This window comes from Triticum urartu, unplaced genomic scaffold (genome assembly GCF_003073215.2).
Source record: "Triticum urartu cultivar G1812 unplaced genomic scaffold, Tu2.1 TuUngrouped_contig_3125, whole genome shotgun sequence".
NCBI lineage: Eukaryota > Viridiplantae > Streptophyta > Magnoliopsida > Poales > Poaceae > Triticum > Triticum urartu.
The window spans coordinates 36648-50303 of record NW_024113644.1 but is presented as its reverse complement, the minus strand read 5'-3'; the positions used below and the strand labels follow the sequence as shown (position 1 = coordinate 50303).

The 13656-nt window shown below is 45.3% G+C and overlaps 1 protein-coding gene and 1 pseudogene across 1 annotated transcript; both read left to right on the top strand.

Moving 5' to 3' along the window:
• Positions 1 to 420: 420 nt before the first annotated feature.
• Positions 421 to 3247, top strand: LOC125527174 (annotated as a pseudogene).
• Positions 3248 to 11057: 7810 nt separating this feature from the next.
• LOC125527173 (acidic endochitinase SE2-like) lies at positions 11058 to 11951 on the top strand. Its single transcript, XM_048691731.1, has one exon. The coding sequence runs from the start codon at positions 11058 to 11060 to the stop codon at positions 11949 to 11951; it is 894 nt and encodes a 297-aa protein (XP_048547688.1).
• The last annotated feature ends 1705 nt before the right edge of the window (positions 11952 to 13656 follow it).

The following is a 13656-nucleotide window of genomic DNA, read 5'->3' as shown; positions in this document are numbered from 1 at the left end:
TGACGCTTGGGCCATATCTTTTCAAGGAAAAAGTCTTTTCTTCTAATTAATTTCCGCATGATGTACTATGTCAATTTCTTTCTTATTTACTGCATCGAGGGAAAACTTTTGCCTCAAGTTCAAATTTTTTAGAGTAAAATGCATCTGGTCATTATACTTGTGTCGAAAGCTCACTTTGGTCAATATATACGCCTTTCGATGATTATATGGTCACTGAGTATAATCACTGAAAGACATATATATTGACTGTATTGACTATATTCTTTAGTACAATGACCAAAGTGAACTTTTGACATAAGTATGATGACTGCATTTTACAAAGGAAAATGCTTGCCTTCGGCGTGCCTGCTGAACGCTTCGGCCGGCCGCACACGCCCCATGCGATCTCCTTTTATCGTATGGCTAGCCATATACGCGGCCTCCCTCGCGTGGTGGGACGCGTGGCTCGATGCCCACCAACCGCCAGCACCTCGCCTTATCCATTCGTGGATGCTTTGCTTCCATTCATTTTTCTCGCCCTGCGCATCTGCGCTGTTTCCTCCTCGGTCTATTCTCTCTTTCCACACATCGATGACCACCGCGCGCAGCTAGATCAGGCAACTCGAAGGGGACTGGAGATCCACCGCGGGCTCTCTGGCGATGTTGCGCCTGCGGCGGCAGTGGAGACTTTTTGCTGTGAGCTGCAAGTCGCCGTCGGCTACCGTTCCATGTCCGCGGAACTCCGGCGATCCCCAGCTTCAATTAAATCTTCCCATGTCACCGGTGGAAGATTTCTTCTATCTTCGATTTGCCCACGCGGTTGTAGCTCTTTAAATCGCTGGTATAGCAGCTTTCTGCTTAACCGGTGGAATCTTTTTTAAATCACTTTTAGATCCAGCTTTGGTCCAAATATATGTGATTTTTGCATATATTTTTTCCAAATCGCCGGTTCCAGCTTACCAAATCACCGGTTGTAGCTTTTTATTCAGCCGGTTGTAGCTTTTTTGGATTTCCAGTGTCAATTCAAACTCAACTGTTGTAGCTTTTTTTCAGCTGATTAAAACTTTTCCAATCACCAGTTCCAGCTTTTGCCCAGCTTAATTCATCTTCTTTGCTGGAACCAGGTCATTTTTTGCTGGAACCGGGTCTTTTTTTGGCTGGAACCGGCAAATGATTTTGCTACGACGAGTTTCTTGCCGCTTGAGATTATTTGCTACGATCAGGCGGCGGCGAGCATTTTTGCTGGAACCGTATTAATTTTTGCAGGAATCGTGAATTTTCTTGCTTCAAGCAATTTACTGGGTTTGCTAGGTGCTCAAGTCGATTCGCTGGAAACCTTTTTGTTTTTTTGCTGGAACCAATTTTTGGTTTTGCTGCAATTACCCACCGGAGTTCTTTTTTGGGCTGAGATGTGTTTTTTAGCTGGAATCAAGTGGTGCAGGTCGACCGTGGCGGCAACGTTGTGCTATGATGGGCGGCGCCGGCGCGAGTTGCTGCATCCGACGTTTGGCAAAGATGCATCTGTCAAGGGGTGGTGCTGAAACGACGGGAGATGAGGAGGACGGCGAATTGGAGCCGCGGAGAGAGGCGGCGAGCGGTGGAGATCCGGCGGGTCAGGTCGCTCGTCCATGGTGCTCGCACCCGCTATGTGTGCTCGCGTGATTTGCATAGTAGAGAACGGCATGGTGGGGATGAAAGCGTCCTAAATCTGACGGCTAAAAGAGTTTTAATCAGACGTACAGGGTGTGGCCGGCCTAAATTTGGGCCAGCGCACCGACGCCTAGTACTGTCCTTTGGGCAGTCGAGGGTGCTTCAAGCTGCGTATACGTTTTGGCCGGCACTCTGCCGGGACAGGAAACACAGGAGTTTGGGTTGAGTACGGTGCAGCGTTTGCGATTTGAACACAATCAGTTTCACTAATCTGTCCGAGTAAATTAAGCAAGGAAACAACCCACCGCAAACGGAACTTTTCTACCCTCAGCTTTACTTAACCGTAACCACTCTACTACCATAGGTAATTAAATTCAGATGCAGAAGCGGACGTGAGACGGCACGAAAGCCACTAAAAAAGCGTCCATGATGCTCCGTCAAGACACTACAAAATCCAAACAGGCGCCATAGCCATCAGAACGCAAAGCACAGAGCACGTCTCCTCACTAGTCTCCACCGTTTCCTCTACTAGGCTAGACTACTTGCACAGGCACGCGCCGATTGATTCGAGCAATGGCGAGCCGTTCTCTCCCCCCCCCTTCCAGCTCACTGCCATCCTCTTCCTAGCACTCCTTGCCACGTGCCACGCCGGTAGCATCGCCGTGTACTGGGGCCAGAACGACGGTGAGGCATCGCTGGCCGAGACGTGTGCATCTGGGAACTATGAATTTGTCATCCTCGCTTTTCTCCCAAAATTCGGCAAGGGCCAGACGCCGCAACTGAACCTAGCCAGCCACTGCGACCCTTCCTCCGGTGGATGCAGAGGCCAGAGCAAGGACATCAAAGCGTGCCAGGGCCAGGGCGTTAAAGTCCTGCTCTCCATCGGCGGCGGCGATGGTAGTTATGGCCTCTCTTCTCCAGGCGACGCACGGCAAGTTGCCTTGTACCTCTGGAACAACTACCTGGCCGGTGCATCCTCGTCCGGTCCCCTCGGCGACGTCGCACTCGATGGCATTGACTTTGATATCGAGCAAGGCAGCGCCAAGTTCTGGAACGATCTTGCCACTGACCTAAAGAATTTGGGAAAGAACGGAGGCAAGACCGTATTGCTGAGCGCGGCACCGCAGTGCCCGTTCCCGGATGAATGGGACGGCGGTGCGATCAGCACGGGACTGTTCGACTACGTGTGGGTGCAGTTCTACAACAACGAGGAATGCCAGTTCAGTGCGGGACAGGGGGCCTTCATGAACGCATGGAAGAAGTGGGAGTCAGTGCCGGCCGGGAAGATCTTCTTGGGGCTTCCGGCTTCCAAGGACGCGGCGGGCACGGGGTTCGTCCCTGCCGGCGAGCTCACTTCGCGTGTGTTGCCGCTCATCAAGGGCTCTTCAAAGTACGGTGGTGTCATGCTATGGTCCAAGTTCTATGATGACCAAACCGGCTATAGCTCTGCCATCAAGAGCGATGTGTGATAGTTCTCACTAGTGTGTTTGGTTTGGTTGAGTTGTTATTATTGTGTGTCTTGTGTCATGTGTCATAGGATCGTGTGTTAATTGTTTGAGATGACATCAGATATTGCCATATGTGAATATATATGAATAAAAACACAGTATAGTTTCTTTGAACCAAGTCCCATATTGCATCAAATTTTGAACTCCATATTTTTCATAATGCACTACACTGCTTTTGATTCTATAGAAAAGTAAGTATACAATATTTCGTGAATCAACTGTGGTTCTAGTTCAATATTGGTCCCTCGGTTTGAATACCATTAACCGACAATATGACTCGTCGACTTTTTAAGAATAATAAATTTCGCCATCTTGCAACTAGAAGATATTTTATACTAGACGGTGTTGAACTTGAACTAGAGCTAGAACCAAAACTAGAAGAAAGTTATTATTCTTTTTAAAGAATAATAAGTTTTTGGAAAATACTTCCCTGTAATTTTGATTCAATTATTCCTGTGCACTTGCGGGGCATCAACAAATCATTTGCATATCTCAAGAGACAAAAGAGACTCTAATATTTTGTGGGACGACGAAGGGAGAGCAACCGGCCAGATTTATTTTCCAAAATTTCTGAAGTACAAAGTATACAATACAACTGAACTAGCCAACAAAGCCCAAAACACTATTCAAACAACAATTTTTTTTACAGAGGTACATAACATAAGAGAACATGAGTGGTTGTTTTACCATATGAGAAAGTTATCTGCATAGCACAGACAAAATAGGTTGCCTCATCTTCATTTATCAAACCTTGGCCTTACGTCACATGTTTGGTTGGGAATATGATCTAGAGGCAATTATAGTGATGATTATGCTCCCATGTATCCATGATTTACTAATATTGTCCTCCAATATCAATCTTGACATAGGTTGGTGAATACTTTAGTTTTTGTGAAACTCTTTATTGTATGATGTTATGATAACAATTGCTAGCCATTGAGGATATGAGCGGACGTATTTGAAGATTAGCTTATCATTTGTCGATGACCTTGTTTCGTAGGTCGTGAGTATATGTGATATCATTATGATAATATGACTTGCGTTGGTAGAACATAGTGTGTGACATACCTATGTTGAGATGCAGTGTGAATTGTCATTTGTTGGTCTGAAGAATAGTGTATATGCCATGATCTACACCTAAGGTCGCCATGCATTCTCGGGATGTGAATATTGAATAGGCCTTCTTAGGTTTTATCAATACTTGTATGTAACTGAATTGTCATAAAGGTAATTTTAGAGCTTGCTGCCAAGCATTCCGCGAGGCATGGCCGACCAAAATAGGATTTTCCCCTCAGACTTGGAGAGATGAGTCTTGGGCCTCTCGATTGGCAAGACTAAAATGATGCATGGCTGTGTAGCCAACTTTAAGTGCTAACTTTATCGAGGAATCTATATCATGAGTTCAGGAGATGTTGAGCCACTCGACAAGGATTCCAAATACTCATAGTGGATTCGGCAACATATACAACATATGACACATTGTGAGGTTCTTCTACATAACTTTGTGAGCACTTATGAGTTGGCACATCCTTCTAGGGGCCACTACCAATTATGGTCGAAGTTAGAGTAAGTCAGAGTTCGAGTAGTGTACTCGGGCCTGACTAGGTTCTCGAGGGTCGATTGAATTTACGTGGGCTGCTCATGACATGTGTAACTGGTCAAGAATGTATGGGGACACACACTTAAGGGGGCAACCCCCACTCTAATTCGATCTGAGTAGATAAGTGAATGAAGTCATGTTGGGTTAGGGCCGTGCTAGGCAGGTGATCTTTTTAAAAGATCAACCGGATCACGAGCCGTCCAATCGTTTCTTTTTATCTATTTTTCCCGATCGTTCTGCTTATCTACTTTCCTACAACAAGGCCTTTGTTGCAAAATATTTCTGTAACAAGACCCTTATTGCAAAAAATTGCAATAGTATCTTCGATTTTCTTCTCTATATTCATGCAACAATACCCTTGTTGCAAAAAAGTAGCAACATAGCTCACGTTGTAGAAACATCACCTTCCCTAACCTTTTTCCCATGGCGGGCTGAAGACGGCCCACGACCGGGCCGAGAGGGGTGAGCATAGATGAACGACGTGGTGGTTGTGGCTACTGCCTGCGTGACAGTATGATGACAAGGTTGGCGGCGCTTTGCGCCGGCGTGTAGGATCTTGTTGGATCAGTTGATCCAGTGGCGGGGAGGCGTTTGGCGGTGGAGATCCGACATGGAGGCGCTCGAGCGTCCACGAACTATAGGCGGGGCTCTACTGAAGGGTTGAGGAAGGGGCAGCTCCGGTGGCGCTGACAAGGAGGAGAGGAGGCGCGTGGTGGGGCCCGGCGACCTCGCTGGTGGTCGTCGGAGATCGGCCATCGCGGGGCGCATCTCCCTGACTTGGGTGGTTGTGGATGGGGCGAAGCAACAAGTAGGCAGATGGATTGGTCGGTCTGCAACATGCCATGTGTTGTGCTCTGTTGTTTGCAATAAGGCCGATGTTGCAAACCACACGTGCGATAGGGAGGGGTGTTGTACGCCGCATGATCATGCACTGATCAGACGGTCGCGAAGACTGTCGACGTGTGCGTTAAATCTGCTGGCTGATTTGAAGCGTTTTCCATTGGGTTATGGGTGTTGCGGCCCATGTAAGAAGATCTATATAAATGGAGAAGTATGGATTGGTTAAGAGCTACTTGATTGATTGGCTGATAAGGGATTTGGGAAACTCCAGCTGTCACCAACTCCACACCCAAGTCTTGTGATTGAATCTAGCAAGCTGCCGTGTTATGTTCCACCTTATACACGTGATAATTTTAGGCATCACTTCTATGATGCTAGGACAGACAACACGAGGGACACCACAAGGACGCAACACCAACGCTAGTCATCATCTCTACTTCTACTGGGTCTGCGCATCTAGTGGTAATCTTGTGCTCTATAATAGGATGATATTATTGGTTTACGTGGTAGAAAACTCTTTTTTACATTAGTCTAGCTTACCTAAATCCCGGTTGGTTCCACAATGTGCACTAATATGTTGAGCACATGTTCGAATGACAAAACTACCTTCAAAATCGAATGGAAACCCTTGAGACGATGCTGACATGGAACCCTTCTACACCTAAATGGCCGTAAAAATGGATGGAAGGGGGAGCTTACTTTTGGGATGTGGGTGGGCTAATGGGCATTGACTTTAAGATATCACTCCACCAACCTATGCCATCTGCAAAAAAAAGAGAGGGGAAAACTAGTGAGTTAATAATGTGCTTTAAGGAAATGCATAGGTCCATCAAAATGACTAGACCGAAGGCTTCTGGGGCATCATATTGAGGAATTTTTGAAGATTATCGCCTTCCAAATCTTTTATATCTAAATAGCTAGTCTTCGGTCTTCGCTAGTCTATTTTTCTCGACATTCAAACATGTCACCTCAGCAGGCAATATGCATGAGAAAATACACACCTCTACGTGCAACCATGCATAGAAAAAAATGAAAAATATTTCAGGTGAGCTGCAGGACATATGGAGGAGGGAAGAAATTAAGGCCAGACAAACATCTAGAGAGAGAGAAGTACTGGAGGGGGAGCTAAATACATGATACTTTCAAGTTGTTGCAAACCAAAAAAGAAGGAAAAAACAGATTGCAATCCTGGAAGGAGAGGATGGACCTGTTGAAGACCCCAAAGGTATACTTGACCTTACTGTTCAGTTCTATAAAAAACTATTTGGCTTTACCCCCAAACTTAATATTCACCTCAAAAAAGGGTTTTGGGGAGAGGATGGGATAGTTTCCAGGGCTCATAATGAAAAACTTGATGCTCCTTTTTCTGAGGAAGAAATCAAGGCTGCTATCTTTGGCTCTTATGCTGAAGGGGCCCCAGGCCCAGATGGCTTCTCCTTTTTATTTTATCAGCACTTTTGGGATTTGATTAAGCCAGACTTGCTTGCTCTTTTTGCAGACTGGGAAAAAGGGGAGCTTGATTTATATAGGCTTAATTTCTCCCTTCTTACTTTGGTTCCTAAAGAACCAAATGCCGTTAGACTAGAAAGATTTAGACCTCTTGCCATGACTAATTGTAGTTTTAATTTTTTTTCTAAATGATGTACAAATAGGTTTGGTCCAGTGTGTGATGATATTATCTTACAAAACCAAACTGCCTTTATGAAAGGGAGGTTCATTATGGAGAGCATAGTTGCTGCTCATGAGATTGTGCACTCTTTGGCCTCCTCTAAACTTCCTGGTTTTGTTTTCAAACTTGACTATGAGAAAGCTTATGACATGATAAATAGAGATTTCCTTTTTGAAGTGTTATCCAGTAGAGGCTTTAGCCCTAAATGGATTGAGAGAATTAGAACTCTAATAGTTAATGGATCTATTGGTGTCAGAGTTAATGACACCAATAGTGACTTCTTTATCACAGGTAAAGGGGTGAAACAGGGTGATCCTATTTCCCCTTTACTTTTCAATGTGGTTGCTGATGCATTCACTAGAATGTTAGTTGAAGCAGCCAGGTATAATTTGATTTCTGGTGTTTTCCCAAACACCAAACCTTTTGGGGTCATCAGTATGCAGTATGCAGTATGCAGATGATACTCTTCTTTTCATGAGCAAGAATTTAGATCATGCCAAAAATCTCAAATGGCTCCTGTCATGTTTTGAGCAAATGTCTGGCATGAGAATTAACTTTCACAAATGTGACTTGGTTCCCATAAATGTAGATGGGGATGAGGCCCAACTTTTTGCCCAAACTTTGGGGTGTAGATTAGGTGTGTTCCCAATTAAATATTTAGGTGCTCCTCTTCATTATGCTAAGTTGAAGAGAGAAGATCTACAACCCCTAGTAGATAAGATTCTTAAGAAAGCCTCAGGGTGGAGGGGACGTCTCTTATCCATAGGTAAGAGACGTGTGCTAGTCCAATCTAATTTGGCTAGCATCCCTGCCTATTTGATGGGGGTAATTAAACTCCCAAAATGGGCAACCACTCTCATTAACTCGCAGCTAGCTAATTGCTTCTGGGATGATTATGAAGGACATCATAAATACCATCTTACTTCATGGGGGACTGTTGCCCTTAAGAAGGAACATGGTGGTCTTGCTGTTACTAATATTGCTGATATGAACTTATGCCTCCTTGCTTCTTGGGCTAAAAGATACTTTTCTGGAGATAATAAGATTTGGAAACTTATTATTGATGACAAGTACAACACTAGTAAACCAAATATTTTTGCTTGCTCCAGCAATGGGGCCTCCCCTCTCTGGAAAGGTATTTTATGGGCCATTAAAGCCTCTAAGTTGGGGTACTCCTGGGTTGTGGGGAATGGCAAGAAGATTCGTTTTTGGGAGGATGAGTGGTTTGGTAATGCGCCACTATCCACTCAATTTTGGGATCTATATTCTTTGGCTAATGATCATAACATTTCTATATATAAAATATGGGATGGGATTGATCTTAAGATCACCTTTAGGAGGTGTCTAGGGGGTGATCAAATCTCTGACTGGATGGACCTTGTCTCTATTGCTAGTACTATTACCTTTAAAGATTGTGAGGATACTCCAGTATGGAAGTACAGTGCAAATGGGCAATATTCAGTTAAATCTTTTTACAACATTGTGAACTTTAGGGGAATCCTCCCCGTCCATTACACAGTATGTGTGGAAGCTGAAGATTGTCCCTAGAGTACAAATTTTCCTTTGGCTGGTCTATAATAACAAGATTTTAACCAAAGATAATCTTGTTAAAAGGCAGCATGTCCCTGACATGACCTGCATGTTTTGCTCTGAGCCAGAATCTTGCCAGCATTTTTTTTTGAATGTGTAGTGTCGATTGAACTCTGGAGAGTTATTGGAGACATGTCAGGAGTTGGCAAGGTCTCTGATATTGAGAAACTTGCGGCTTGGTGGGTTTCCAATAAGAAACATGCAGTTGTGAATGCTTTACATGCAGCTGTTATGTGGTCTCTCTGGAAAATCAGGAATAGCCTGTGTTTCAATCGCTCTGTGTGGTCTGGAATGCAGAAAATATGGAGACAGGTGGCTATGGAGCTAGCAGCATGGGAGGTTCTGTTCTCAAACGATGCAAAAATCCAGGTCTCTGCTGTGGTGAAAAACCTCGAGAAGCTTGCCAGAAATCCTCATATGCTGATGTGGCCAGACCCCGGTTGATCCTTTCAAGCTGCACGTGGGGGCGAAACTGAAAAAAGAAGATTGATGCTGATGTTGCTACTCTCTTTCTGTTTTGAATAGAGAGAGCACAAGATGTAAACTCCCCCTGTGTACCTTTTAATTTTTTTTTCTTTTGTTCCAGTAGACTTGAGGGTTGCTTTCTATGTTAGCTTGGTGTAGTTCAGCTCCAGGATAGTTTTGTGTTTCTTGCTGAGACAGCTTGGTGTGCTGTGCTCCGCGGGCTGTATTGGTGAATGCTTGTCACACTGGTTTTGTTGCTTGCAATGGAACCGGGGCTGCGTGCCCTTTTGCTCTAAAAAAAGTCTACTCAACATGCAAACATGCATGATAATTGTCATACTATTATGCCATTTATATTTAATACATATTTTTACAACTATACAACAATCAGACACAATAAATCATATGTATCTTTAGTTTAGTACTCATACTATTACTCCAAATATTCATGTTCAATACAACCAAATCACATTGAAATATTGCAAAACATTCTCACAACAACGTGTCGGGGTATCATCTTGCTTAACGAAATGTTGCCTCGTCAAAAAAATTAACTAAATACAGACACATGTGATTATATTCTTTTGGAGCTTTCTCCTTCTTGTCAATACTCTACAGCCTCATCCTACAATGTGCAATTTCCAGAGCAACCTCAACTTGTATGAATGACACCCTTCGTAGATTTGGGAATTTGTTTCCCTGTGTTAATCATCCAAAAATCGTGTTTGGATGGCCGATTGGCTCGAATGAAGGTGGCCTGTATTTGTTGTCTCTTCTCCTTATGCAAAAGAATGTCAAAAAATGGTGGCCAGACTCCTTTTCGAATGCTGCTAGGCATTGAGAATTTGGCACATGATTAAAGTTTGGCTAGGGCACACATGGTACATGAAAGAGGAATGCGTAAAAAATATGTCATCGATGCTTGGGCCATATTTTTCCGAGGAAAGTCTTTTCTTCAATTTTTTTCCGCATGATCTACCATGTCAATTTCTTTCTCATTTACTGCATAGAGCAAATCTTTTGCCTCAAGTTCAATTTTTTTTAGAGTAAAATGCATCTGGTGTCATACTTGTGTCGAAAGCTTACTTTAGTCACTATATACGCATTTCAATGATTATATGATCGCCGAGTATAATCATCTAAAAGCATATACTTCCTCTGTCCCATAATATAAAAACGTTCTTGGCACTACACTAGTATTAAAACGTTCTTATATTATAGGACGGAGAGAGTATATTGACTGTATTCTGGAGTATAATGATCAAAGTGAATTTTCGACAAAGCACGATGACCGCCGACCGCCGATGCATTTTACTCCTTTTACAAAGCTGTCAATGACCGTCGAGGGTGCTTGAAGCTGCATATACGTTCTGTCCGGCACTCTACCGGCACAGGAAACAGAGGAGTTTCGTTGAGTACGGTGCAGCATTTGCGATTTGAACGCAGTCCGTTTCACTAATCTGTCAGAGTAAATTAAGCAAGGAAACAACCCACCGCAAACGGAAATTTTCTACCCTCAACTTTACTTAACCGTAACCACTCTACTACCATATATAGTTAATTAAATCCAGATGCAGAAGCGGACGTGAGACGGCACGAAAGCCACTAAAAAAGCGTCCATGACGCTCCTTCAAGACACTATAAAATCCAAACATACGCAATAGTAATCACAATGCAAAACACAGATAAGTCCTCACTAGTCTCCACCGTCCTGTACTAGGCTACTTGCACAGGCACACGCAGATTGATCCCAACAATGGCGAGCCGTTCTCTCACCCCTTTCCAGCTCACTGCCACCCTCTTCGTGGCACTCCTTGCCACGTGTCATGCTGGCAGTATCGCCGTGTACTGGGGCCAGAACGACGGCGAGGCATCGTTGGCTGAGACGTGCGCGTCGGGGAACTATGAGTTCGTCATCCTCGCTTTTCTCCCGAAATTCGGCAAGAGCCAGACGCCGCAGCTGAACCTTGCCAGCCACTGCGACCCTTCCTCCGGTGGATGCAGAAGCCAGAGCAAGGACATCAAAGAGTGCCAGAGCCGCGGCGTGAAAGTCCTGCTCTCCATCGGCGGTGGTGACGGTAGTTACGGTCTCTCGTCCCCCGGCGACGCACGGCAAGTTGCCATGTACCTCTGGAACAACTACCTGGGTGGTGCGTCCTCGTCAGGTCCCCTCGGCGATGTCATGCTCGACGGCATTGACTTTGACATCGAGCAAGGCAGCGCCAAGTTCTGGAACGATCTTGCCACTGACCTGAAGAATTTGGGAAAGAACGGAGGCAAGACCGTCTTGCTGAGCGCGGCTCCGCAGTGCCCATTCCCGGATGAATGGGACAGCGGTGCGATCAACACGGGACTGTTTGACTTTGTGTGGGTGCAGTTCTACAACAACGAGGAATGCCAGTTCAGTGCGGGACGCAGGGCATTCATGGATGCGTGGAAGAAGTGGGAGTCGGTGCCGGCCGTGAAGATCTTCCTGGGGTTGCCAGCCTCCAAGGACGCGGCAGGCACGGGGTTTGTCCCTGCCGGAGAGCTCACCTCACGTGTGCTGCCGCTCATCAAGGGCTCTCCAAAGTACGGTGGTGTCATGCTATGGTCCAAGTTCTATGACGACCGCACGGGCTACAGCTCCGCCATCAAGAGCGACGTGTGATTCTCACTAATATGTTCGCGTGATTCTCACTAATATGTTCGCCCGAGCAGTGTGTTGCATGTGGGTATCTTTGTAAGTACCATGTTCTTTGGTCTTTTCATCTTTGTGCTTATGTATTTGTGTGTGCATATTCTTTGTCCATATCTCAAATTTGTTACTGGATGTAAAACAAAGGTTTTGGGGGAACTGGCTCGTCCCTCTATGGGGTGGCCTATCACATATATATAATGGTGTCATACAAGTCCTATACCAATACGGTATGGATTACACAGTAAGACTACAATACAAAGTCTAACACCCTCCCTCAATCTCAACTCACTCCTGAAGCATCTAGGAGGTTGATATTGCGCCTACAGGCCTCAAACATGGGAGAAGGTAGAGGCTTGGTGAAGATGTCTGCAAGTTGATCTTTTGAAGAGATAAACCTGACTTGTAGTAGCTTCTATACGACACGTTCTCTCACAAAATGATAGTCAATCTCAATGTGTTTGGTTCGTGTATGGAACACCGGGTTTGCTGACAGAAACGTAGCACCGATGTTGTCATACCAAAGGACCGAAGGATGTGGCTGAGCAACTCCTAGCTCTCGAAGTAGGGACTCAATCCATATGAGTTCGGCAGTTGCATTGGCAACTGACTTGTACTCGGCCTCTGTGCTGCTGCGGGAAATAGTGGCTTGCTTGCGTGCACTCCAGGCGATATTATTAGGCCCCAAGAACACAACATGTCCCCCCGTAGATCGCCTGTCATCTAGACACCCAGCCCAATCAGCATCCGAGAATGCAGAAAGAACTCCGGAAGAACCGGGGCGCAGGTGAAGACCAAAGGAGACAGTGAGACGCACATAGCGCAGTATGCGCGTCATAGCAGACCATTGCACATTAGTAGGTGCATGAAGATATTGGCACACCCTGTTAACCGCAAAGGAGAGAACAGTATGCGTGATCGTCAGATACTGCAGGCCACTAACGATACTCCTGTACTTAGTAGCATCCACAGGAGATAGAAGAGTACCATCATCAGCTGAAAGTTTGTCAGTGGAGGACATGGGTGTAGGTGAAGTCTTGCACTTGAGCATAGCAGGACGACTCAAGAGATCAAGAGAGTACTTCTTCTGGGTGAGAGCCAAACTGCCACGAGACTGATGAGCGACTTCAATACCCAGAAAGAAATGAAGTTTTCCCAAATCCTTAACTGCGAAATCACGACCAAGCACAGTCACAAGAGCATCAGCTATCGTCGGAGAGGAGCTAACCAGGACAATATCATCCGCGTACACAAGGAGGTACATGGTCAAACTCGGTCGCTGAAACATGAATAGCGAAGTATCAGTTGTCGAAGGAATGAATCCATGAGTGCGTAGAGCTGAAGCCAAACGAGCATGCCAGGCACGAGGTGCCAGTTTCAGTCCATAGAGAGCCTTGGTCTGACGACAGAGATGATGAGGCTGAGTGTGATCAACAAATCCAGGTGGTTGCCTCGTGTAAACCTCCTCTTCAAGCAATCCATGAAGAAAAGTGTTTTGCACGTCAAGCTGGCGGAGAGACCATCCACAAGAAACTGCCAGAGACAGAAGAAGTCGAATGGTGGTAGGCTTGACAACTGGACTGAATGTATCCTCGTAATCCAGACCCTGACGCTGTTTAAAGCCCTTAGCCACGAGACGCGCTTTGTAGAGCTCAGTGGAGCCATCAACATGTTTCTT